Raw genomic sequence first — 24,224 nt, 5'->3', positions numbered from 1 at the left:
CTACAATATATTCTCCAGTGATGAGTGCTCAGTGAGTTTTCAATTCAGGGTTTATAAATGGGCTCAGAAAAAAGTTTTTTGTCCTGGTACACAGACAGAAAAAAGGAATTTTAATACTGGAAATGTTTGCTTTTATTTTCAGGACAGTTCCCCAGCAGTTTTGTGGAAGTTGTTACCATTCCCAGTCTAAAAGAGGGCGAGAGACTGTTTGTCTGTATCTGTGAATTTACATCCCTAGAATTGAACAGCCTTTCCCTCCATCGAGGTAAGTTGATCATCCAAGAGTAGACTGTTTAAAATAAGATTGGTGGAGTCAGTCCGTTTTGACAACTAGATCTTTTTTTTTTTGAATTTTTATAAGTGACTAACCTCTAGAGAGTCTTCAATAATACCAAGATAGTGCTGACCATAATAGTGCCTTATATTTGAGTAGCATTTCATAATTTCCACAGCATTTTTTCTCACAAATACATTCTCATTTCATTCTCAGCACAGACCTGGCAGGTAGCAAAGTGGGTATTATTAACTGCATTTAAAAAATAATGAAGGGCTTCCCTGGCGGCGCAGTGGTTGAGAGTCTGCATGCCGATGCAGGGGACACGGGTTCGTGCCCCGGTCCAGGAAGATCCCACATGCCGCGGAGCGGCTAGCCCCGTGAGCCATGGCTGCTGAGCCTGCACGTCCGGAGCCTGTGCTCCGCAATGGGAGAGGCCACAACAGTGAGAGGCCTGCGTACCGCAAAAAAAAAAATTAAAAAATTAAAAAAATAATGAAAATGACTTCCTCCACTTACCAAAAAAAAAAATGATAATAATAATGCGAATGAGATTCAAAGAATGTTACCTGCAGTTGAGAAGTTTTGGCCTCAGAATGTGAAGTTACATCACCTGATTATTTGTAAGTCCAGTATTCTCTTTCTACTGCCCCAGGTTATAGCTACACTTCAGACTACAGTTATCTTTTTTTCCCATAAAAATTGATCTGACTTTGCTAACAACATACTATTTATTAATGCATAATAGTAGAGCAGGAATTACGGTATGCAAATTAAGAGAGAGATGCAAAACAGCCCCTTTGCTATTCAACTATTAGATAATGTTATTAAAGTTCTCATCAGAACCAGTTTAAAAGGAAGTGGTTTAAAACGGATGGTCATAGCCATGTCTCAGTGATATTCCAAGTATTTCTCACTTCTTACACTCTGATAGACATATGAATGTCTAAAGAGTGACTAAACCGTTTCGGCACATGTACTTAAGATTAAGTCCATACATTTCTGCATAAGCACAGAAGCCAGTAGTGTTCCACAAACTGAAGCTTATGATCAGTGCAATTTTATGATGACTCACAACAGTCATCACAGTTGTATAATTTATTAGGTATGTTATTACTATTGTTACTTACTCTTTCGAGTATGGCACTAAAGGGATAGGCTTAATTTCTTAAACCGTGTACACATATGGGAGAGAGAGAGAGCAGAGGTGGGGAGAGAGACCTAGCAAAGTCCCTAACCCTTAGTCAGTGAGAAGAAAGGAATATTGGGCTTTGACCTTAATCCTCAAAATCAGCTTTCAGAGTTTCTTGCCTTCACTTTACACTAAGCCTCTACCTCTGTTCTGTGTGCTTTTTTGCTAATCCGCGTTGGGAAGACAGACAGAAATAGATGAAGATGTTATAGTAGGGAGCCTCATCTGTCCCTACTCACAGCTCTCCCATAGGAGGGCTGAGTCCACGTCAGACCAGTCAGAGGGTCTGGTGGAAGCCAAGGCACAGTGGCTTCCACCAGAGCTGTGCAGAGGATGTGGGTGGCCTGGCATTGTTTTTTCCTACACCTGGTTCCTGGAGCAAATACTGTGTATAACAGTGTACTATGTGGGAATATACAGTATGTCTACAACATTTGAGGAATTTGAGGAAGTGGCTTCTGGAATTAGTTTTTTTGCTTCATAATATATCTTGCATAGTCAAGTCTTAGGTATTAAACAGATTTTCTGCTGAATGCCTCTCCTGGGAAGACTGGACTGATGTGTTCTGAACTTGATTTGAAGTTAAAATCCACCTCAGGAATCCCAGAGCCATGTGAGATTCTCAGGAAAACCCTGGTGTGGACCTTTCAGCCACAAGTCACCTCTACCAAGACTGACTGAAGGTCAGGCTGGGTCCTGGAGTCTGTAGATCTTATCTTGACTATCTTTTAACAAGTTAAGGCTGGGGAGCTGAAAAACATAAGCAGAGCTCAAAAGAAGAGGATGCAGGGCAGGGGGGATACATTGGAAAAGAGAGAATAGAAAGAGATGTACTAATTATTAGTGGTTTTATCTTCTGTGATACTGTGCTGCCAGTAAACACATTGACTATTCAGCTCTCTTTCCTTCTATGCTGTTCACATATTTTAGCTCTGTATGTCTTCCGATTTGAACATAATAGAGCCTTTGAGGATGAGGAAAGTAGGTGTATCTATACAATTTGTCTTTTTCTAGGAAGTTTAGCTTGAGACACAGAAATGATTTTAATTCCTCTTGTTTTCTATATGTATAACAGATATTTTACTAGTTAGAAACAAAATCACTAAAAAAAAATGAAAGTATTGTTTTATACTATATATAGTTTATGACTTGAATCTAGGTCTACTGCTTGGAATGGCCCTTCTACTTCTTAGACTGAAAATGGCCCTTCTGCTTTTTCCATTAGATCAGTGTCTCCGCTCATGAGTATATACACTCCTTTATCCCTGTCCTCTAGTACTATTAATCCAGTTCCCTGTTGTTTCTTTGCCTTTCCTTTGGTCCTTCAGTGTAGCAGTGAAGCTTCTCCTCTTCTGTGATTTAATATATGTCAGGAGGGATTTGGCAACCTTTAAGAGCATGTGGGATAATGTTTGAGATCTGTTTTTTGGGGGGTTTTTTTTTTTTTTTTTTTTGCGGTACGCGGGCCTCTCACTGCTGCGGCCTCTCCCGTTGCGGAGCACAGGCTCCGGACGTGCAGACCCAGCGGCCCTGGCTCACGGGCCCAGCCGCTCCGCGGCACGCGGGATCCTCCCGGACCGGGGCACAAACCCGTGTCCCCTGCATCGGCAGGCGGACTCCCAACCACTGCGCCACCAGGGAAGCCCTGAGATCTGTTTTGTTTTACCATGCTGCCTTTAGTTGTTATTTACTTACCTTTCAGAAATATTGAGATTTGTAAGAGAAAAAATTATATATTTTAACTCTAAAATTATATTATTAAAAATATATGTGTATTTAGGGCAGGCAGTATAGTTTAGGGGATAAGAATTCTGATGGCCTTAGATTTAAATCCAACTTCACAATTCAATAACTGTGATTCTGTACTAGTTACTTAAGTTCTCTTGGCCTCAGTTTCCTTGTCTACAAATAATAATACCTACATCAGGGTAGTTGTGAGGATTAAATGAGGTTATACATGGAACGCATCTGGCAGAGGTAAGGACTCAATAAAGATCAGCTACTTTATTATTCTCAACCTGGGATTCTTGGGGTTCATGGATGTGCTTCGGGGGACCTTATTTCCTGATAATTATGTGAAGTTTTGTGTGTATGTAAATTTTCCCTGAGAGATTCTATTTCGAATCCAGACTACCGGTGGTTCTTCCAGCAGGTGTCACCCTTTCTCCTTTTCCCGAAGCTTTCCATTTGTTTTGGTCTGTTCCCTGTATTTTGAGTTATATTTAAATTCAGAAACAAGTTTGTCTCTTAGATCAGTGTAGGTGCTGTCCTAGAAAATTAAGAGGGGGAAAAAGAGGGAAAAAACAAAAACAAAACAACAAGGAAAAGACAGAGAAAGAGGAGAGAAAAAAAATTAGTGGGAGCGATGAAATATTTAATTGCCTGACACAACACAGAATGCTTATCCCTTGCCTATAAGCTCATGCTTCTAGGTCACCTCTCAACCCCCAGAAAAGACCAATGAAAATTAAATTGATAAATTTATCTACAAATAAATAGATAAATGATACTTATCAGTTAAAGCACTCGTGTCATAAATCTGTGGTGCCATGTGTGTAAGATATCAGGATTAAGGTTCTGATATGGCTCGTGTGGAAACCCAGGTAAAGAGTGGTCGGTCTGCATAGAGTACAGAGTCCCTGGGCAGTAGATTTCAGTGAGGGACTTTATACTGCAGGGTCAAACTACTTATATTCAGATTCTAGGACATTCATTCTTTCTTATCATCTTATTCTTAATGCATTTCTTGTTCGAATAAAAAAATCTAACCAGAAGAAACAAGCAGCGTGGTGGCTGGGATTAATCGTGCATAAGCAAAAGGCTCAGGCTGACCCTAAGAGTCACCCCACTTCCTATTTTTTTGTTTTCAAAATTTGGTCACTCTATTCCAGGAGTTCCTCATATTGTTGTTTTTGAAGTTTAGAAATGATCACTAAGCAGCCTCTATTCCTAAGGCATAGGAATGCAAAAAACTCAGTAACAGGGCTATAAAATAAAAGTGTTCACCAAAATTATCTCTAAAGTGCTTTTCAGGACCTTAATTGTGACTTAAAAAAAAAAAACAAAACCTTTATTATATAGAAATAATCAACAGAATGACAATCTGCCAGGTAATAAAGCTTATCAAAAGTCACCCAGGGAGTTCCACGGTGGCCTAGTGGTTAGGATTCCAGGATTTCATTGCCATGGATCAGGTTCGATCCCTGGTTGGGGAACTGAGACCCTGCAAGCCGCATGGCACGGCCAAAATAAAAACAAACAAAATTGTTTTCGGACTTCCCTGGCAGTCCAGTGGTTAAGACTCTGTGCTTCCAGTGCAGGGGACATGGGTTTGATTCCTGGTCAGGGAACTAAGACGTGCAGCATGGCCAAAAGAAAAAAAAAGAAGGAAAGGAAAAAAACAGTCACCCAACTGAAAATAGGAAAACAAACCCTATTATAAGGGTTTCATGAAGATTTGGTAAAAACAAGAGTATATTCTAATTCTGCAGGTTTAAAAAAGCCAGTTCAGGGACCTCCCTGGTGGCGCAGTGGTTAAGACTCCGCCTGCCAATGCAGGGGACAAGGGTTCGATCCCTGGTCCAGGAAGATCCCACATGCCGTGGAGCAACTAAGCCCGTGCACCACAACTGCAGAGCCTGCACTCTGGAGCCCGCGAGCCACAGCTACCGAGCCTGCGTGCCTAGAGCCCGTGCTCCACAACAAGAGAAGCCACCGCAATGAGGAGCCCACACACTGCAACGAAGAGTAGCCCCTGCTCGCTGCAACTAGAGAAAGCCCGCAATGAAGACCCAATGCAGCCGAAAGGGAGGGAGGGAGGGAGGAAGGAAGGAAGGAAGAAAGGAAGGAAGGAAGGAAGAAAGAAAGGAAGGAAAGAAAGCCAGTTCATTTCAAAGCCAGGAGAGTGGGAGTTTTGGCACGCTTTTATTCTTTTTCTTTTTTTTAAATTTATTTATTTATTTTTGGCTGCGTTGGGTCTTCGTTGCTGCACACTGGCTTCCTCTAATTTTGGGTAGTGGGGGCTACTCTTTGTTGTGGTACGCGGGCTTCTCATTGCGGTGGCTTCTCTTGTTGCGGAGCACAGGCTCTAGGCGTGCGGGCTTCAGTAGTTGTGTCACGTGGGCTCAGTAGTTGTGTCACGCGGGCTCAGTAGTTGTGTCACGTGGGCTTTAGACCATAGGCTCAGTAGTTGTAGCACACGGGCTTAGTTGCTCTGCGGCATGTGGGATCTTCCCGGACCAGGGCTCAAACCCATGTCCCCTGCACTGGCAGGCACATTCTTAACCACTGTGCCACCAGGGAAGCCCACGCTTTTATTCTTAATCAGCAAAAGACCTACTATGTCTGAACAGTAGCCATGTCTCCAGTGAATTCCTTCTGTGGTCCTGATGGAATGGCCTTAGAACTAATGGGGGAAAAAGTCACTTGTAATTCTCAGGACTCCAAGCTCTGACCAATGGATATTGAATCAGAAATTAAAGGAAAATAGAAATACAGGACCAAGATGTCCCTATTTTCAGGGACATCTAAGCAAAACAGTATGAAATCAGTGAAAATGTATTGGGTGCCTACCAGTAAATGCAAAATCTTACATTAGAAGTTGTGTAGTATATAAAAATACAAGTGTCAAAATTGTTGATATAAGTGATAATTTCTTTAGTAGGCTACAGATGGCCAAGATGTGTGTAGGCTTCTAAGGTTTATCAGGGAAGCATGCTAAGGTTTCAGATGGAGAGGCTTCTATAGGAGACAATGAAAATCCCCTTGTGTGGAATAGGGTCTCAGAGGTGAGATAATATTGGATAGCTGGGGATGGGGCAAAGGGAGGTTGTCACTGGATGTGAATACCAGTTTGCAGTGAGGTGAAAACATAAAAGTAGCCTTTTGGTAGCTTAGTTAACTAAACCTCTCTGGAGAGTGTCCACAGCAAACTTTTTTTAAAAAATATATTTCAGGTAGTAAGAATAGGATTATTAGAGTAGAAGCCTTAGGCAGTAGGAAGAAGCCTTCATGCCTCATGGTAAATGTTAGAGCAGGGGAGGGATATGATGAAAAGGGTACATTTGTAATCTTAGTTTGGCATGAATCATTTGGTAGACTGGAAGAGACAGTGTCTGGGGCGAGGTTTAAAAGAGTGAGATGATGGGAGTTGGATGAGGTAGCAAAGAGTAAGTGACGAATGGAATAAATATTTTGAGAGAAGAAATTAGAGGACAAAAGGAAGTTAGAAGCATGGAGCTAGTTTAAAAAGTTAAAACTGATGATCTACAAAATGAATAGTTCATAATCAGATAATTAAAAGTTTGCTGCAAAACAATTTGCTGCAAAACTATAGGGTAATTTTTTAACTGGGGCAAATCCTTGCCTCACCTCCTTCAATAATAAGGCAGATGCTAACTGTTTAGCTTATATTTTGTGAAGATAGCCTGAAACAACAATATTGGAACTACTGGTTATTTTCAAAAACAAACTGCCGATTACTAGAACATTCTTCTAAGATTTCATTATGATGTATTTTCAGGATAAGGATAGTTCAAGAAGGGCTCTAACAAAGTGAGCGAGTGGCACGGACATATATACACACTACCAAATGTAAAACTGAGCTAGTGGGAAGCGGCGCATAGCACAGGGAGATCAGCTTGGTGCTTTGTGACCACCTAGAGGGGTGGGATGGGGGGGTGGGAGGGAGGGAGAGGCAAGAGGGAGGAGATATGGGGATATATGTTATATGTATAACTGATTCAATTTGTTATAAAGCAGAAACTAACACACCATTATAAAGCAATTATACTCCAATAAAGATGTTTAAAAAAGAAAAAAAAGGGCTCTGGAGAAAATAAATGAACAGTTTGTTGTCCATACCCTGCACTTCCAACCCATTCCTGAAGATTTCTTTCTTTGTTCGATTTTTGATATTGAATATAATTTAGTGTGAGAAATTAGATCCATCTATTCAAAGGACTATAGTGGCCATGAATATATTCTTCATCATATATAAATGAATCCAGTGGTACAGACTATTGCTGGTAGTAGCATTTCTCAAACTTTTTGATCTTAGGATCCCTTTACATTCGTAGAAGTTTTTGAGACCCTAAAGAGCACTTGCTTGTGTGAGTCTATTGATATTTACCATATTAGCTGTTAAAGCTGAGAAATTTTTTAAATTATCAATTTATTTTTAAAAACTCAGCACTAATAACATAAATAACAGTTTATGAAAAATAACTAGTTTCCTAAACAAAAAAAATTTAGTGAGAAGAGTAACATTGGTTTGCATTTTTGCAGATATTTGGTTTAATAGAAGAAATCTAGATTCTTTTACTTGAATGTATATTCTTTAATATATTCTAAATAAATCTTTAATATTTGGTTTAATAGAAGAAATCTAGATTCTTTTACTTGAATCTATATTCAGTTTGCCACGTTACATTGTTTTGACTGAAGTATATGAAGTGTATGAAGAAAATATGATAGTTTTGACCTCACAGACCCTCTGAAAGGATCTTAGGGACCACCCCCAGGGTTCCACAGACCACATTTTGAAAACCATGGGTTTACAGGAATGTTCACTATATTGTCACTAAACTGTCAAAAAGTGTTCATGCGCTTAAAACTCTAGGTTTATACTCCCTTGAACTTGGTAGCTATTTAAGATGACGAGTTGCACTATTAGTTATACCAGTATCCTGCTGAGGTGACAACCGAGGTCATTATCTTTGCTTCTCTTCTCTTCCTTCAGGTGACCTAGTGGTTCTCGATGGCACGCCCACTGCCGGCTGGCTGCAGGGCCGCAGCTGCTGGGGTGCCCGGGGCTTCTTCCCATCCTCATGTGTCAGGGAGCTCTGCCTCTCCTCGCAGAGTCGGCAGTGGCACTCACAGAGTGCCCTTCTCCAGATTCCCGAGTATTCAATGGGACAAGCCCGGGCACTGATGGGGCTCTCTGCCCAGCTGGATGAGGAGCTGGACTTCAGAGAAGGGGATGTGATTACCATTATTGGAGTTCCTGAACCAGGCTGGTTTGAAGGGGAGTTAGAGGGTCGAAGAGGCATTTTTCCGGAAGGTTTTGTGGAGCTTTTGGGGCCCCTGAGGACTGTGGATGAGTCAGTAAGTTCTGGAAATTGCGATGACTGCATTACTAACGGTGAAGTAGATACCAGCACAGGAGAAGAGAGACAGCCAGAAGAGGAAGGCGAGCAGCCAGGCACCTACGGGATTGCCCTCTACAGATTCCAAGCCCTGGAGCCAAATGAGTTGGATTTCGAAGTAGGCGATAAAATCCGAATCCTGGGGACCCTGGAAGATGGCTGGCTAGAAGGATCGCTGAAGGGCAGGACAGGCATCTTTCCTTACCGCTTTGTAAAGTTATGTCCTCAAACAAGGGTGGAGGAAACCATGGATCTGCCACAGGAAAGCAGCCTCACCAACATCCCTGACACATCTTTGGATTGTTCAGAGAACTTCTTAGAAGTGGAAGGAAAAAGACATGAATCTCATGAGTATAAAGCAGAGAAGTCCAACTCAGTTATTTCTGAAGCATCCACTTCCCAACTGGAACATCTGACTTCTGAGTATGAAGAAGACAAAAACTCTCACTGGGACGTGGGCACCTCAGAAGGGCCCCCAAGAAGCACAGGTTCAGGGCACGAACAGCTTCTTGCCAAATACTCTTCCACAAAGGATCCTTCAGAGGTGGTCAATGGTGTTGCGTCCCAAACTCCAGTACCTTTTCATCCCGAATTGCAGAAAAACCAGTATTATTCTATAGGAGGAGGAAGCAACCCCCGCCCCAACCAGTACTCTGACCCTCTTCCTCTAGAAGCAAGGACTAGAGACTACTCCAGCCTACCTCCCAGAAGAACATACTCCCAGCCGAAAACCCTTCAGAAGCCAGTGCCACCTCTTCATAGCACCTTTTCTCGTTTAGCCTCCAGGGCAGTCAGACCCAGCCAGTTGAGCCCTCAGCTCCAGGGCATGGCGAGGTGTGTGAAAAAGCACCTCACACCCAAAGAAAATGCTTCCAGCTTTTGCTCTGCATCAGAGAGATCAGAGATGAAGCCTGGTCTGCAAGACAGGGCACCTGCTGTGGAAGCAATGGCACTTTCACAGGGAGACGGCAACACGGACCTGGATTCTAAGTTGACACAACAACTGATAGAGTTTGAGAAGAGCTTGTCAGGGCCCGGCACAGAACCAGATAAAATTTTGCGCCACTTTTCAATCATGGACTTTAACTCTGAAAAGGATATTTTCCAAGGTTCCTCGAAGCTAATCATCCAGCAGGAGCTGCCCGAGAGGAGAAAGGCTCTAAGGCCACCGCCACCCCGTCCCTGTACTCCAGCATCCGCTCCTCCCCTTTTGCCAGTGGACCAGAGCCTGAGACCGGAACCACCCTTGGCAATGCGACCCTCTCGCCCCGCTCCCCTGCCTCCCTCGGCCCAGCAGAGAACGAATGCAGTACCCCCCAAGCTCCTAACTTGTAACCGTCCTGGCTGGGAGACCCTAGAAAAGGAGGGCCCTGAGAACATGGAGAAGACTTTGGACCAGACTTCCCAGTGTCCCTTAGTCTTGGTGAGGATTCAGGAGATGGAACAGGACTTGGATATGTGCTGCAGGGCTCAAGAAGAGCTGAACTTACTGCTGGAGGAGAAGCAAGAGGAATCACTAAGGGCAGAGACCCCTGAGAATCTTGAGTTCTACGAGAGTAACATTGAGAGTTTGAACATGGAACTCCAGCAACTTAGAGGTAAGTGATGAGGAGATAGTATATACTTGTTTCTGGACATCCACAAGTCCAAGTAACAGCCTACCCAGGTTTTTAGGGATATGTTACCATCTATGATGGACAATTAAGGAATGGTTTGCTTTTTATTACCTAATTTCTCACTCTGTCACCACAATTAGATGGCTCTGTCTGAATGTATCCTATGACCACTGTAGCCTCCTAACTCCATTTGCTGCTCAGGTAAAAAAGCTCAGACCTCAGTGACATTTATACCTCCTGTACCTCTGTGACATCCATAGCAGTTATGCAGATGGAAGTCCCCAGATATAACTTTCTTTAACCAGACTCTGCTCAGGACTGAAGACTTCCAGGCTAAGATTCATGAGAAAACGGTATGTCGTATCTTTGTGGTCCAGGGACTAAGTTTCAATAATAATAATAATAACAAACATTTATTAATGTATTAATAAGCATTTGTCACAGAGAATCTTCACAGCTACCTTGAAGGTACTGGGTTAATTCATATGGCTACTTTATAGATGAGGAAACCAAGACTTGTAGAGATTAAGTAGCTTGCTAAGGGAACCGGGCATTGAGCCCATGTCTTTAACTACTATGGTTTACTGTTTCCCACCTTGCACATTCAAAAATTGAAATGCTGTCTGTTAACTTGGGGGTGACCAGGCTCTGGAGACTTCATTTCTATTCACCAGCGTATCAAGAGAAATAATTTATAAAGTAGGAAGAAGAAAAGAGTGAGATAATAGCAACTGGTCTAGGGCCTGAGGAGAGCATGACTGCATGCCCTTTGGCATGCATGCCAGAGAGCTCTGAACCTACATGTCCTTAGGAAAGTCAATAATAAAAAGCACTCTGTGGATCTAGGAGTTTCAGGATCCTAATAAATAAAAACAAGGTAATGGTGGCCCAGAGAGACCAAATCAAGATGGCAGACCAGGTACACATACCAACTTCCCCTTGTCCTTTAGATCTCTAAAAGTGAATGAAAAAATAATAATAAAAAATTCCAAGAAGAAAGAGTATTATCAGAAGGCCAGAAATCGAGTAATTTTCTGAAAGATAGAAAGCAGACGGATTACAGAAAGAGAGGAAACCTCTGTCTAAAATATGCTCAGGCAAGAATTGCTGTGCAAGTGGGCACAGTTCTGCGGGAACTCCAAACTCAGAGGCATGGCCCCGGGAGGGTGTCCTGGAGCACATGCAGGGTGATGAATTAGGGACCAGCCAGATCACTGGGCCCCTGGGTCATTTGTGCTCAACAGGGCAGTGGTGACATTTGCTCTCAAGGTAAAGCATGAGGGTGAGCACCTAGACATGTCCTCAAGAGGGTGTTCATTTAATATGAGTATCTGAACTCTTGGGGAATGCCAGATACCTTGACGATTTCAGAGTGCCTGAAAAGGAATCCTGAGGGAACTTTGGCTCAGCGCTACATCCTCAAAGCCATAGCAAGCCCCAGATTCTCCATCACCTTCCATACATACAAGTTTTGAGATATACTTGTAAACTGTTCTTGCATTAGATATACAGGTGACAGAACAAAACTCTCCCAAATTCCAGGTAGCAAAAATTTCTCAGTAATGATACTTATTAGAATTAGTAGTGTTCCAGAGAAATACTATGTCTTCTATGCATAAAAACAGTGTGCAGTGTTTTTAAAGGACTATATGGAGTAATGGACTGGTACTGAGGGATGAAATTGGTATTCTTTTTTATTCGATTGACCTTTTTCAGGACTAATAATTCAGCTGGTGTTCTTACTATGTTTTTTGGGTTTTTTTTAAGTTCTAAAAGTTTAATGCTGTGAAAGACCTGCAGTAGGTGTGTATAGTCTTAATCAGGAAACTTTTCTTTATTTGCATTCGCCAAATACAGCATTGGCTGTATTAATATTGACTTGATTGCTTTTCAATAGGTGTATTATTTGTATCAATTGCTAGTATGATGAAATTACTTATTTCTTGCAATCACTGACAGCTCCTCTTAAGGTCATCTTTTTCTGTCTTCATAAAAAGTATATCCAGCAATATAATCAGTCCCTTGAAAGAGGCAGAATTAATCAGTTGGAGCACCAGGCTTTACCCCTCCAATCCAGTCCCATACACTCTCTAGCCTTGAAATTTAAGGCATAAGATTTAAAGAACTTTTGATACAGTATTTATCTAATCCTGATTGATATTGTATTTAGTTGTTTATATGCCTCTCGATGAAAATTTTAAGCCTAATGGAAAGACAGATACTGTACATTAGTTGGTTTGTCATTTCCCACACACCTGGTATAGTGTCCAACAGGTAGTAGACTCAGTAAATACTTGGTGAATTGAATTTAGTTTAACTGAATGAAATTGAAGTTTCTGCTCTACCTTCCAGAACTTTCAAAGATCTCCTTCCTCCATTGTTACTTTGAACTTGGACTACTGCAGAGCTAAGGACTGTCGGTGCTGAGATGCTGGTCCCCTTGTCAGACATAGTTAATGGTAGCAAAATAGTCCAGTGCTGTGCCAGACCCAAAATTAGGTTCTTTATTGTAGCTATTGCTCCTCCTTCCTCTTCTTTTTTTTTTTTTTTCTTCTTCTTTTTTTAAATAAGAAAATGTTTGGACAAATGCCTAGCTACACTTATCACGTGGTAGGCATTTAATAGGGCTTTGAGAAATTAGAAGAAAATATAATTAAGAAGCACTTCTAATTGCAAGAGTTAAGTATAAGAAGAAAGGGTATGGCTTTATTTATTTGAACTGTAGTCAACTGAGGGCTCTGGTTTGTGCTTGGTGGTTTTAGAGCAGGGTACACATGACGGTTTTGTTTACATTCACCTCCACCTTATGCATATAAGTGTGAATCTAGTTAGATCAACAGGGAATACATTGAATGGATTCAATTTAAGTATAGGATGGTATATAGATTTACATGTAGCTCACACTTAAATATATATAGCCTTTATACTATTCTTCATATTGCTCCTTAAAACTCTGGAATTATGACGTCATGAGGACTCATTTCCTAGAAGCTGTATTTTTTTTTTCAAATCTGATATGTTACCTTTTATAGTTTTCTGTTTCCTGTAGGTATCTTTCAGCTTGTTTTTTATTTTCTTTACCTATGGTAAGAATAGTTATTTTATAGTCTGCATATGATAATTCCAAGATTTTAAGTCTTAGTGGGACTGTTTTGGTGTCACATGGTTCTCGTTCATGTGGTCTAGACTCCTTGTGTGTCTGGTTACCTTTTACTGTGTACTAGTCATAGTATTTGGAAAACATTAAGACCGGAGATGAAGACACCTGTCTCCAGAGAGGGTTTGCACTTATTTCTGTCAGCTGCTTCTGGTCAGCTAATGTTTCCAAATTCCTGAAGGATAGTAATCTTTGAGATTCAGGAACAAGAAATTGGAATTCCTGAAATTATAACTTAATCTGTATTTAAAAAAAACTCTTTTATTTACATGTTCTTAAGTAATAACAGTAATGCCTATAATAATCAACAGTGAACAATTTTCCTGTGTTAGGATTATACTAAAAGTTTCAGAGATTTTATGTATATATACACACATATATGAAATAAATGCATAATTTTTTATTATTATGAACCAAAATATTATGAGATTATATATTTTAATGACATGTAAAATTATTCTCTACCTGATAATAAACTTTGAAATATTTTTTACTTTTTTTTTCTTTTAAATTTATTTTATTTATTTTTGGGTGCGTTGGGTCTTCGTTGCTACGCAAGGGCTTTCTATAGTTGCGGCGAGTGGGGGCTACTCTTCGTTGCGGTGCGCGGGCGTCTCATTGCGGTGGCTTCTCTTGTTGCAGAGCACGGGCTCTAGGCGCCGCGGGCTTCAGTAGTTGTGGCTCGTGGGCTCCAGAGCACAGGCTCAGTAGTTGTGGCGCGCGGGCTTAGTTGCTCTGTGGCACGTGGGATCTTCCCAGCCCAGGGCTCGAACCCGTGTCCCCTGCATTGGCAGGCGGATTCTTAACCACTGCACCACTAGGGAAGTCCCTATTTTTTACTTTTTACTTTAAAATAATTTTGGATTTATAGAGAAGTTGCAGAAATAGTAGAGTTCCCCTAACCCTAATATCTTACATAACTCAAAAATATTTATCAAAATTAGAAAATTAACATGATACTAGACATCTGATAATATAAAACATTAAAAGAAGGGAATATTAACACAAAATAAATGTTAAATAAAAATAATTTAAAAACTGTAAAATCATACCACAAATATTTAGTATTTAAAGTGATTTTTAAAACAAAATTTTAAATACACAACGTGTTAGTTGCCCTATCTGATGGGATTAATCTTTGTTTTGTGACTAATATTCCAGACATAGAAAAAAGTTTCCTTTGATGTTGGTTGAATGTTAAGAATGTATCCAAAAACATCTTCAGGTGGGGCCATTAGGGTACATGTTGCTTTGCATAAGCTCATAATCTTTCTTTTTTTTTTTTTTGTACAGACAGGTTTTCTTTTTTTTATTTTCTAGCGACTATTTGCATTGAATATTTCTTTTTTTTAAATTTTAATGAAGTATAGGTGACTTACAGTGTTGTGTTAATTTCTACCGTACAGCAAAGTGATTCAGTTATACATATGTGTTCTTATATTCTTTTTTAACAGTGAAAATATTTTGTCTACTTGCTCTGATTTTGACTTTGCCATTGGAATCAATATTGTTTTGCTAATTCAAATTTGTGACAATACTCACATCTTTAAAAAAATTTTTAATTGAACTAATTAACATACAATATGATGTTAATTTCAGGTAATACAACATAATGATTCAATATTAATATTCACATCTTCTCTGCATTTCTCTTGTTAAAATACTTACAAAGAACTATAACCTATAGCAAATACAAACACTGGAAAACACTGAGCAAACATTTTTTGAGTAGTACTAAAATAATGGAACATTTGCCTCTGAGCAAGATTCAACGCTACACAGAATCATGTGTCAGAATTGCCAATTTAAGGACTTATTTTACTTCTAAAATTTGATATTTCTTGGACCATCACTTACAAGGTTTATATAAAATATACTGTGCAAATAAGCTTATTAGTATTTATTTTATTTGCAAGAGTGACTCACTGTTAGCACACAGGGCCATGAACACACATGCTTTATAAACACATTCATAACATAGCAACAGTTACAAACAATACTAACTGATTAGATCCTAGTCACTTTTCTCCTATGTACTTTTGTCCCGGCCAACCTTAATCTTTACTCTGTGGGTCAGTATTTTCTGCTCTTGCTTTCAACTTGACACTGGTAGATTCTTTCAAACCAGTAATGTCTCTACATTTATTGTTAAGCTTTATTCTCACAGAGAATTATAGTATTTTCTCCTTTTTTTCCAGATTTCTCTGCTGATTTTTTTCTTTCAATTCAGAAGGACATGTAAATTCCCTAAGCAATGCTGAGGAGGAATTCCCACATGGAAACGATATCATTCTCAGTCCACCTCCACCTTAAACTAATTTCAAGGCTTAAAGTACCTTGGTCGGTGAAGGTATTAGAGCCTGAGATGTAATTTTGCAGGAGGGCTGGTCCAGTTCTGATTCTCTCTCAGGAGTCTCTGGAATCTTAGCTTATTATAGAAAAGGTCTCCTTTTAGACTCCTTACCTTGCCTTTTGGGCTTTGGGTTATTGACCTCTTCTCTCCAGAGGACCATTGAAACAAAAGCTGAGTTTTCTGGGACTGGTAGATGCCCCAGGGCATTGTAGTTTCTGTGGTTATTTGCCTCTCTGGATTCTAGTTTTCCTTTTGGTTTTGGCCTGTACTCTACCATCTTGTCATTGTGTTGATAGTTTTAAGATTTTTAAATAGTTCGTCTAACTTTTTAAGCTTTCTTTCTGTGAGATGGTTGGCCTAAACTTCAATTATTGGAAATAGAAAGTCCATTATTAGTAGTTTTAGATAAGCTAGTGTTTGGCTATGTCTGAGAATTAGGAGTTTTAAGTTTGGAATTATGTAGAGTCAGGGTAGAATACTAGGAGGCATTTGTGAGTATAGTGTGTTGGGGAATGATATGTCATTGTAGGCTTCAGGATGGTATCGAGTCAATCACTCATTCATCCAGCAAATGCTGGTTAAGTTTTTACCATGTGCCAGGCACTGTGTTAAGGGCAGCGTATATAGTAATAAACATAGATGTGTTGTCTGCCTTCCAGGAGCTTCTGGTCAAATGAGTTGCTAATTAATAAGTAGAAGTCCATATCTAAAACACAGTACCTTACTAGTTTAGGAAAGAATTCTTATACCTGAGGCATTCCAAGGAGTCTTCAGAATAATAAATTGCTTAATAACTTAAGCATATAATAATAATTGAGTTCCCTGGTGGCCTAGTTGTTAGGATTCCGGGCTTTCACTGCCATGGCCCGGGTTTAATCCCTGGTCGGGGAACTGAGATCCTGCAAGCTGTGGGGCATGGCCAAAACAAAAACAAAACCAAAAATGGTACCTTCAAATCTGATAAATAGTTTGGCTTCTGAAGCAGTAGAAATATTCAGCGTTAGTCCACAGACTTTTCAGATTTACCAGTACAAGTTACTTTTAGAAGCCGTTATTAGAACTACATCCTGTGGCCCTGAGAGAATCTCATTTTAGCATATCATAGTCCTTTTCTACCTCGAGGAGAGGTTCACATGCCTGAATTGGACAGTCAGGATTGTACATTCATTTCTTTACTCAGCAAACATTTCTTCAGCACATAGTATGACCCAGGCACTGTCTATACACTGATTAATAAAAAGGATATAGTCATAGTATCATTCATATTTGTGTATCTTTGAAACTCTATTGATCATACTGATATTGACCTCTATTTAATTACACTGTCTCTCTGTCTTGCTGCCTTTGAATTATGGCCATAGTTAATTTCCGTGTGGGCCAAGACCCTGTTCTAAATCAGTGCAGTGGTTGGTAAATTGTAGAGTCAGCCTCTTCCGCATCAGGAACCTTGCTCTTAAACGTCTCGCCTTAAGGTAATGCCAGGAAGAAGGTTGACCAGAGACTCTCGGGGTAATTTTTAATTTGAATTTTAAATGACTGTTGCACATCGGATCAGAATATGTTTTTCAGGAAAGTAACATTTTCACCAAGATATTGGGTGAGATCTAAGGTCCACTAAAGAGAGCCATTAGGTTAAACAGTTGGAGAATGACTGATATGGAATAATAACATCTTTACACTGAAGTGATACATAATATTCCAGACAGATTTTTAAAAATTGAAAGTATGGTTTTTCTACATACAGAAGCAATTTATTATTCTGAAGGCTCCTTGGAATGCCTCAGGTATAAGAATTCTTTCCCAAACTAGTAAAAGGTAATAGAGTTTAAAAGGTAAAACGTATTCTGGTCTTTTAAGATATAAAAGTTCATGTAAAAGAAATAATGATTTTTCTTTCTAGTTTGTCAGTACATAAGAAAAAAACCAATATCCTCGGCTTTTGTAACATCTAGTTCAGGGTGTTGGCTCAGTAAAAATTAGCTCAGTTACTTGTAATGGATTTTATCTTGGTATAAATCCATAAAACAGCAACCATAGTCAGAAGCCATTCAGAGCCCATGTTGATTCAGGACAGAAGCTAATTTTCCTTTTAGGAGACAGGGTTTAATGTATGTCAAGAAACGTAGCTAGGAATGGTTAACTTACTTATAATTAGCCCGTGACTCACTAGTCTTTGCAGTTTGTAGTGTGGCTTTGTGAACATTTCTTCACCTCAGCTCCAGGCAGAGGGGTGGAGAAACTGGAATAGCTCCAGGGACTTCAAGTATGGGTTTCAGATTTCACCCAGGCTTTGCAGCACTTAGTGAAAGGACCTGCCTCTAGCTAGCCTCCTACCTGAGCCACAGGCATTCCTGCTGCCACTGGTTACCTGAGCGTGTTGACTCCTACTGTTCACTTTGCCAGATGTAGCAAGACCCCAAAGATGAAAAACTCTGGGGCAGTCATTTATTCAATAAATACTGTTGAGCTCCTGCTATATTCCAGGCAGTGTTCTAGAGTTATAGCGGTGATCTCTGCCCCCATGGGGAGAGACAAACAATAAGTAAAAAATATGCGTATTATTAGGAGGCAAAAGAACCTATGGAATCAGGGAAGTGACTTTTGAGTGAAAATCTGAATGATTGTAGGAAGCCAGCCAAGCCATTTTGGGGGGTGGGGGAGATTATTTCAGGCAGCTAGAACAGCAAGTTTAAGAGTGTGCCTGTTGTTTGAGGAATAGCAAGGAGGCCAGTTCAACTCGAGCAAAGGCATGGGCTTTGTAGCCCATCATTCGGAGTAAGACGAGAAGCCCCAGGAAGGTTCTGAGCAGGGGAGCAACATGATCTGACTTAGAACTTTACAGAGTCACTCTGGCTGCGGCGTTGAGAAAAGACAGAAGTGCAGAGGCAGAGAGACCAGTTAGGAGGCTACTGTAATGATCCAGGCAAGAGGTGATGGTAGCTTGCACCAGGATGGCAGAGTGGGGAGGAGAAGTGCTCAGTTATTTTGAGCATCATGTATAAGGTATATTTGAGTTGGAGCCAGTAGGACTTGCTGGTGGGTTGGATGTGAGGTGAAAGAGATGAGGATGACCCTGAGATTGAGCAACTGGAAGGATTGGAGTTGCCAGTAATTTCTCAATTAATGGTGAAGAGTGCAGGAGATGCTGGTTGGTGGGGGAGGTGGGACAAGGCAGAGGTCAACTGCACAATTTGATACACAGGCCAGAGTTCAGAGGAGTTAGGCCTGGAGACATAAATTTGGGACAAATGAATTTTGACAGCACACAGACAAAATTCTTTCAGCACATAGACATTATTTAAAGTCATGACATTTAATGAGATTACTTAAAAAAAAAAAAAGTATAGATAGAGAAAAAGAGAAGAGGCCCAGAGGGTGAGCTGTCTGGAAGATAGGAACTGAAAGAGTAGGATGATGACAGCAGTTATAAATAATTGAGCACTTACACTTTGTCAAACAATGTGCTAGGTGCTTTTATACACTTTTCCCAGTTCCCCAAATTGTCCACATCTGACAGATGAGAAAACTGAGGTTTGCCCGAAGTCTCACAGTTGGTAAGTGGGAGAGCCAGGATTCAGATTCAGGTGGGTTTCACTGTACAGCTTTATGTACATTCTCACTGTGCCACAGCGAAGTGCCAGCGTGTTTTGACTTAAGGAGGGATTGCTTGACCTCTGAGAGTGGGTGGTAGGAAGCAACAGTTGGAAAACTCAGATCTACAAGTGCTCAAGGTGGAAGGATCCCAACTGACTCTTGCCACCTTACTTCCAAAATAATTTATGCCAGCAGTAACATTTTTAGTACTCTCATTGGTTGAAAGCTATTTGCTAAATTACATATATCTGTGGATTTAAGAGCATAGATGTATGTATTGACATATATATTTTTAAAATATTTAATCCTTCCTCACAGATATACTTTTGACTGTTGGCTTATCAAGAAGTTACTTAAATTTCCAAAGTGTTTACTCATTCATACTAGTAACATCCCCAAGCTGCTCACGGTTTCCAGTTTCTCTATTTGAACCCTCACCTAACTCACCTTTAAGTTCATCAGAAGGTTTAAACTCTAAAACATCTTGAATGCTTCTCACAGCCCTGTCCATTCAGAACATTTACATCCTTCAAAGTATATCAGATCCCCCCAACACCTCTTATTTTCCTGTATTCCAGTCTTCATTTCTTTTTTACAGTGCTCTCAGACTCTTTTCTCTGTGTTTCTGCCTTCCCCTATCCCAGTCAGTTGTCTTTTCATTAGTCCATAGTCTCTTCCTTTACTGGGGAACTTACTTTTTGATCTTAAGTATCTGTCTTCTCCCTCATTTCCAGACCCTCTTCCCACTTAGCTGGAGGCTGTTGCTGTATTGAGATCCCTCGAGCTACTTTAACCTTAATGATAGGGTCTTCTTTACAACTCCTCCTAATTAACCCTTAGGGCGAGAGGCAGCTGCACTAAGAGTGGAAACAACATTCCTAGTCAAGGAATTTCTTGAATTCCTTCTGTGTGCTAGGTAACTGGGTACAAAGGAAAAGACCAGGGGCAGCCAATGTTTAGGAATGTGGAAGACAAGGGAGATGAACTAGCAAAGGAAAAGGAGCAGCCAGTCAAGTGAAGGAAGAGCTTCAAGAAAGAGAAAGTAACTGTGTCCAAAAGCTACTGAGAGGCCAAGTAAGATGAAGTCTCAGAAATGACCGTTGCATTGGATGACCTTGTCAAGGGCAGTTTCAGTAAAGTGATAACAAAGGGATAAAAGCCTTATTGGAATGGATTAAAGATAGAGTGAGAGGTAAGGAAATAGAGTCATTGAGTATTTGGCTTGCTCAAGTCTTTCAAAGCAGAAGTTGTTTGTAAGATGGGAAACAGGACTACCCTGGTGGCACAGTGGTTAAGAATCCGCCTGCCAATGCAGGGGACACGGGTTTGAGCCCTGGTCCGGGAAGAGCCCACGTGCCACGGAGCAACTAAGCCCGTGTGCCACAACTACTGAGCCTGCTCTCTAGAGCCCGCAAGCCACAACTACTGAGCCCGCGTGCCACAACTGCTGAAGCCCATGTTCCTAGAGCCCGTGTTCCACAGCAAGAGAAGCCACCACAGTGAGAAGCCCGCGCACCGCAACAAAGAGTAGCCCCCGCTCACCGCAACTAGAGAAAGCCCGTGTGTAGCAACAAAGACCCAATGCAGCCAAAAATAAATAAATAAATAAAATATTTTAAAAGATGGGAAACATTCATAGGCTCATGAGACTGATGGTTAGAGTGGGCACACTGAAGAGCAGGAGAGGGAGGGCCTAATTGCCGAAACAAAGTCTTTGAGGGGTCAGGAGGGAGTGGATCAGTGAACCAACAGAGAGAGAGATTGGCCTGTTATCAGAGCAGAGACAGTTCTTCCATTCTAACAAGAGGGAAAGCAGAGCAGATGGGTACAGATGCAGGTAGGATGGTAGATTTGATGGTGAAAAGATGAAGAAACAGGCTTAGAGAGCTTAAGTAACTTTCCCAAGATTATACAGCTAGTTAGTGGCAGAGTCAGGATTCAGAAGAAAGCACAGTGCTTTTAACTTGTAAGCTCTCCTGCCCTCTGCCTCGCATCTAGCATGTGCCCAATAAATGTGACCACAATCAACTCATTAAACATGGGAGTACCTCTTGTGCCCTACGTACAGAGCTGTGCTGGAGATTGGACGTGGTCCTTGCCCTCAAGCTTTCAGTGTAATAAAAGGAGGTAAACAAGTATAATAAAGTAACAGGTAAGATGAGAGGGATATTTGCATGGTGCTCTGGAAAATAGCAGGAACTGTGGGAATCAGCGTCACTGGGGCAGTCTTAGAAAGTGAGGAGGAGTTGATCATCAGGCTGGAGGAACCACGTGGGCAGTTACAGAGATACTGTGAAAAGTTTAGGTAATTACCTGTTCTTACTAGACTTATTGATTGATTTATTTTTTTCTGTCTCCTCCCTTTTGTTCCTTTACCTTTCCTCTATTTTCTGCCTCTTTTCTCTCATCCTCCAAATCCTGCTGCCCCACCTTCACTTCTAGCATTATGTTGGGAGAATTTCTATCCACGGATGGTCATTGTAGCTGATCACCCACCCTATAGTAACAAGTAACAAACATCATGGCAGAGTGCTGCTCAGGGCTTTTGAAGAGGGCCTGTGGAATGTGACTGTTGTTTCAAGTGAAAGGAAAGATAACTATCTACAAAGTTGTATTTCACCAGTAGGACTAGGACTGGGAAAAATGGGAAAGTTATTTCTCCTTTATGCTCCTTGTTCCCTTGGGCCACATTTCTTTGCACACAGATTTATCACATGAAAAGAGCAACCCTTTCACAGCTTTTGATTAGTTCTGGGTCTCAGTAATGAGGCAAACCTGAGGCAGTTTACATTTTTATACAGGCTATATCTTTAAAAGTCCCACAGGCAGTAGGGCTTAGAAAGAGAGAAGAGGGGGTGAGGTGGGGAGAGGGGAGCTCCATATTATAACCAGCTTTCACTCTCCACTCATCCAAAGATCATTTCTTTTTACCTTTGTGTAACCTTTACTACTGGATTGTTTTATAACTAGTATCCTTCTTACCTGTAATTTATCCTCTTTTTTTCCTGTTCTCTTGGCCGATTTACTAGGTGTGTTTCTTATCATGCTAGCTTTATCAAAGACTTTTAAGTTGCCAAAGGAAACTCTGTTTTCCATAACAGTTAGGGAAAGATAAATCTTTACTTTTAACTTAGAAATAAGTAAGATCGTAGAATTTTAGATTTAAAGTGGCAGAGAAACTATTAACTTCTTCATTTTACACATAAGAAAACTGACAGCCAGAGAAGTTAAGCACAGCTACAAACTGGTTATTAGCAGAAATTGAACTTCTAGAAGCTAGCTGTCCTAATTCCTCCTCCCACGTGCCCTCTTTTACACTGTTCCTCTGTATAACTCATAGTCAAAGCTGTCCTCCCAGATTATGTTGTCATCCTATTGGTTTGTGAACCAAACCACAGTCTTTATTGGGTTTAGGCAGTGGGTTTTAGATTATTGAACCAGTCGATACTGGAAAGTCTTTCTGTTACTGTGCTGGTACAAGTTCTCATCGCAGTTGGGTGGTGAGGGTCAGCACTGGGGCAGGGTGGAAGTAGGCCAGGACTGGAGACAAAGGGAATGGCAGTGTGGAGCGAGGTGTGTGCACACTTGCCTCGGCAGTGGTCCACCCCTGAATTAGACCATGATAGAGTGTACTTGTTTGTTTACTTGGTTTGAGGGAAATTAAGGCTTTCCTACTTTTTTTTTTTTTTTTTTTTTTGCAGTACGCGGGCCTCTCACTGCTGTGGCCTCTCCCGTTGCGGAGCACAGGCTCTGGACGCGCAGGCTCAGCTGCCATGGCTCACAGGCCCAGCCGCTCCACGGCATGTGGGATCTTCCCGGACCGGGGCACGAACCCGTGTCCCCTGCATCAGCAGGCGGACTCTCAACCACTGCGCCACCAGGGAAGCCCTTTCCTACGTTTTTGAGATACTCCTCTGAGTCTAGTGCCGTAAAGTCAGACAGATCTGGGTTCAAATTATGGCCCCTCCTTGTACTAGTTTATGTGATCTTGGACAGGTCTTTCAAAGTCTCAGAGATTCTTTCTTTATCTGTGGTAAAATAAAGATAATATAATATCCTCCTTGCAGTTAGTGAAGATCAGAAAACATTTATATCAACTTCCTAGCCCCTCATCCTGATCCTGGCACTTCGTACACACTTGACAAGAGCGGCGGCTGCCAGGGCTGTTGCTACTACTGCAACAGAACTGTGGAACAAAAACCTTTGCATGAAACTCAGATTTAACAATCTAGAGGTTCGTTCAGTAACCATTAGTGCAGAACCTAAAAGGTGTGTAACAGCACATTAGGTATTTGAGGAGAGGAAAAAGGAGTTTCGAGGAAAATAGAAGCATGGATTTTTAAAACTGAAGGAATCAACCACGTCATTGAGGCCAGCTGCCTCATTTTATAGATGGGTGGGTTGAGCCCCTGAGAGAATAAGTGGTTTGCCCAAGAGTAAACATCTCATTATTCACAAAGCATATAACCCTGGTCTCCTTAGGGTACTTACATTGTTTCACAAATAGGGATTAGATAAAAGTTCAGGGATACTTGATAGATGACCAGATACCTAAAAGAGTAATCTTACTAAAGACTCTCTTAGCTTGTCACTCCCCTATTCAGAAACCTTCAGTGACTCTTTATTATCCATTGAATAAAATAAGTGGCATTCGAGTCCCTTGGGATCTGCTGCAACCTACCCCTCCAGCATGATCCCTGTTACTTTTTCCCTGTTACTTATTCTTCAGTGTTCCCCATTACCTAGTTCTCTATATGTGGAAAGTCTTTGGAAACCCTGCTTATGCTTGAAGGCACAGCTCAAATGCTACTACTTCCATGAAACCTCCAGTTGTCCCACCAGGGACTTCTGCTTTGTTGCCGTTGCCATTTGTGTTTGTTACAGCACTTTTCA

At 41.0% G+C, this 24,224-nt stretch overlaps 1 protein-coding gene across 4 annotated transcripts in view; it reads left to right on the top strand.

Moving 5' to 3' along the window:
* The window catches only part of DNMBP (dynamin binding protein), a 139,770-nt gene that overhangs the window by 37,191 nt on the left and 78,355 nt on the right, over positions 1-24,224 (top strand). For all 4 annotated transcript variants that reach the window (XM_082631459.1, XM_082631458.1, XM_082631456.1 and 1 more), the window contains exons 3-4: positions 143-265; positions 8,206-10,209. In XM_082631459.1, the coding sequence (XP_082487585.1) occupies positions 143-265; positions 8,206-10,209 (2,127 nt within the window). The remainder of the gene's footprint in view (positions 1-142; positions 266-8,205; positions 10,210-24,224) is intronic.

Source organism: Mesoplodon mirus, assembly GCF_964341445.2.
Source record: "Mesoplodon mirus genome assembly, chromosome: 2".
Lineage (NCBI taxonomy): Eukaryota > Metazoa > Chordata > Mammalia > Artiodactyla > Ziphiidae > Mesoplodon > Mesoplodon mirus.
Note: the sequence above shows the minus strand (reverse complement) of the source record. Positions and strands in the feature narration are given on the sequence as shown.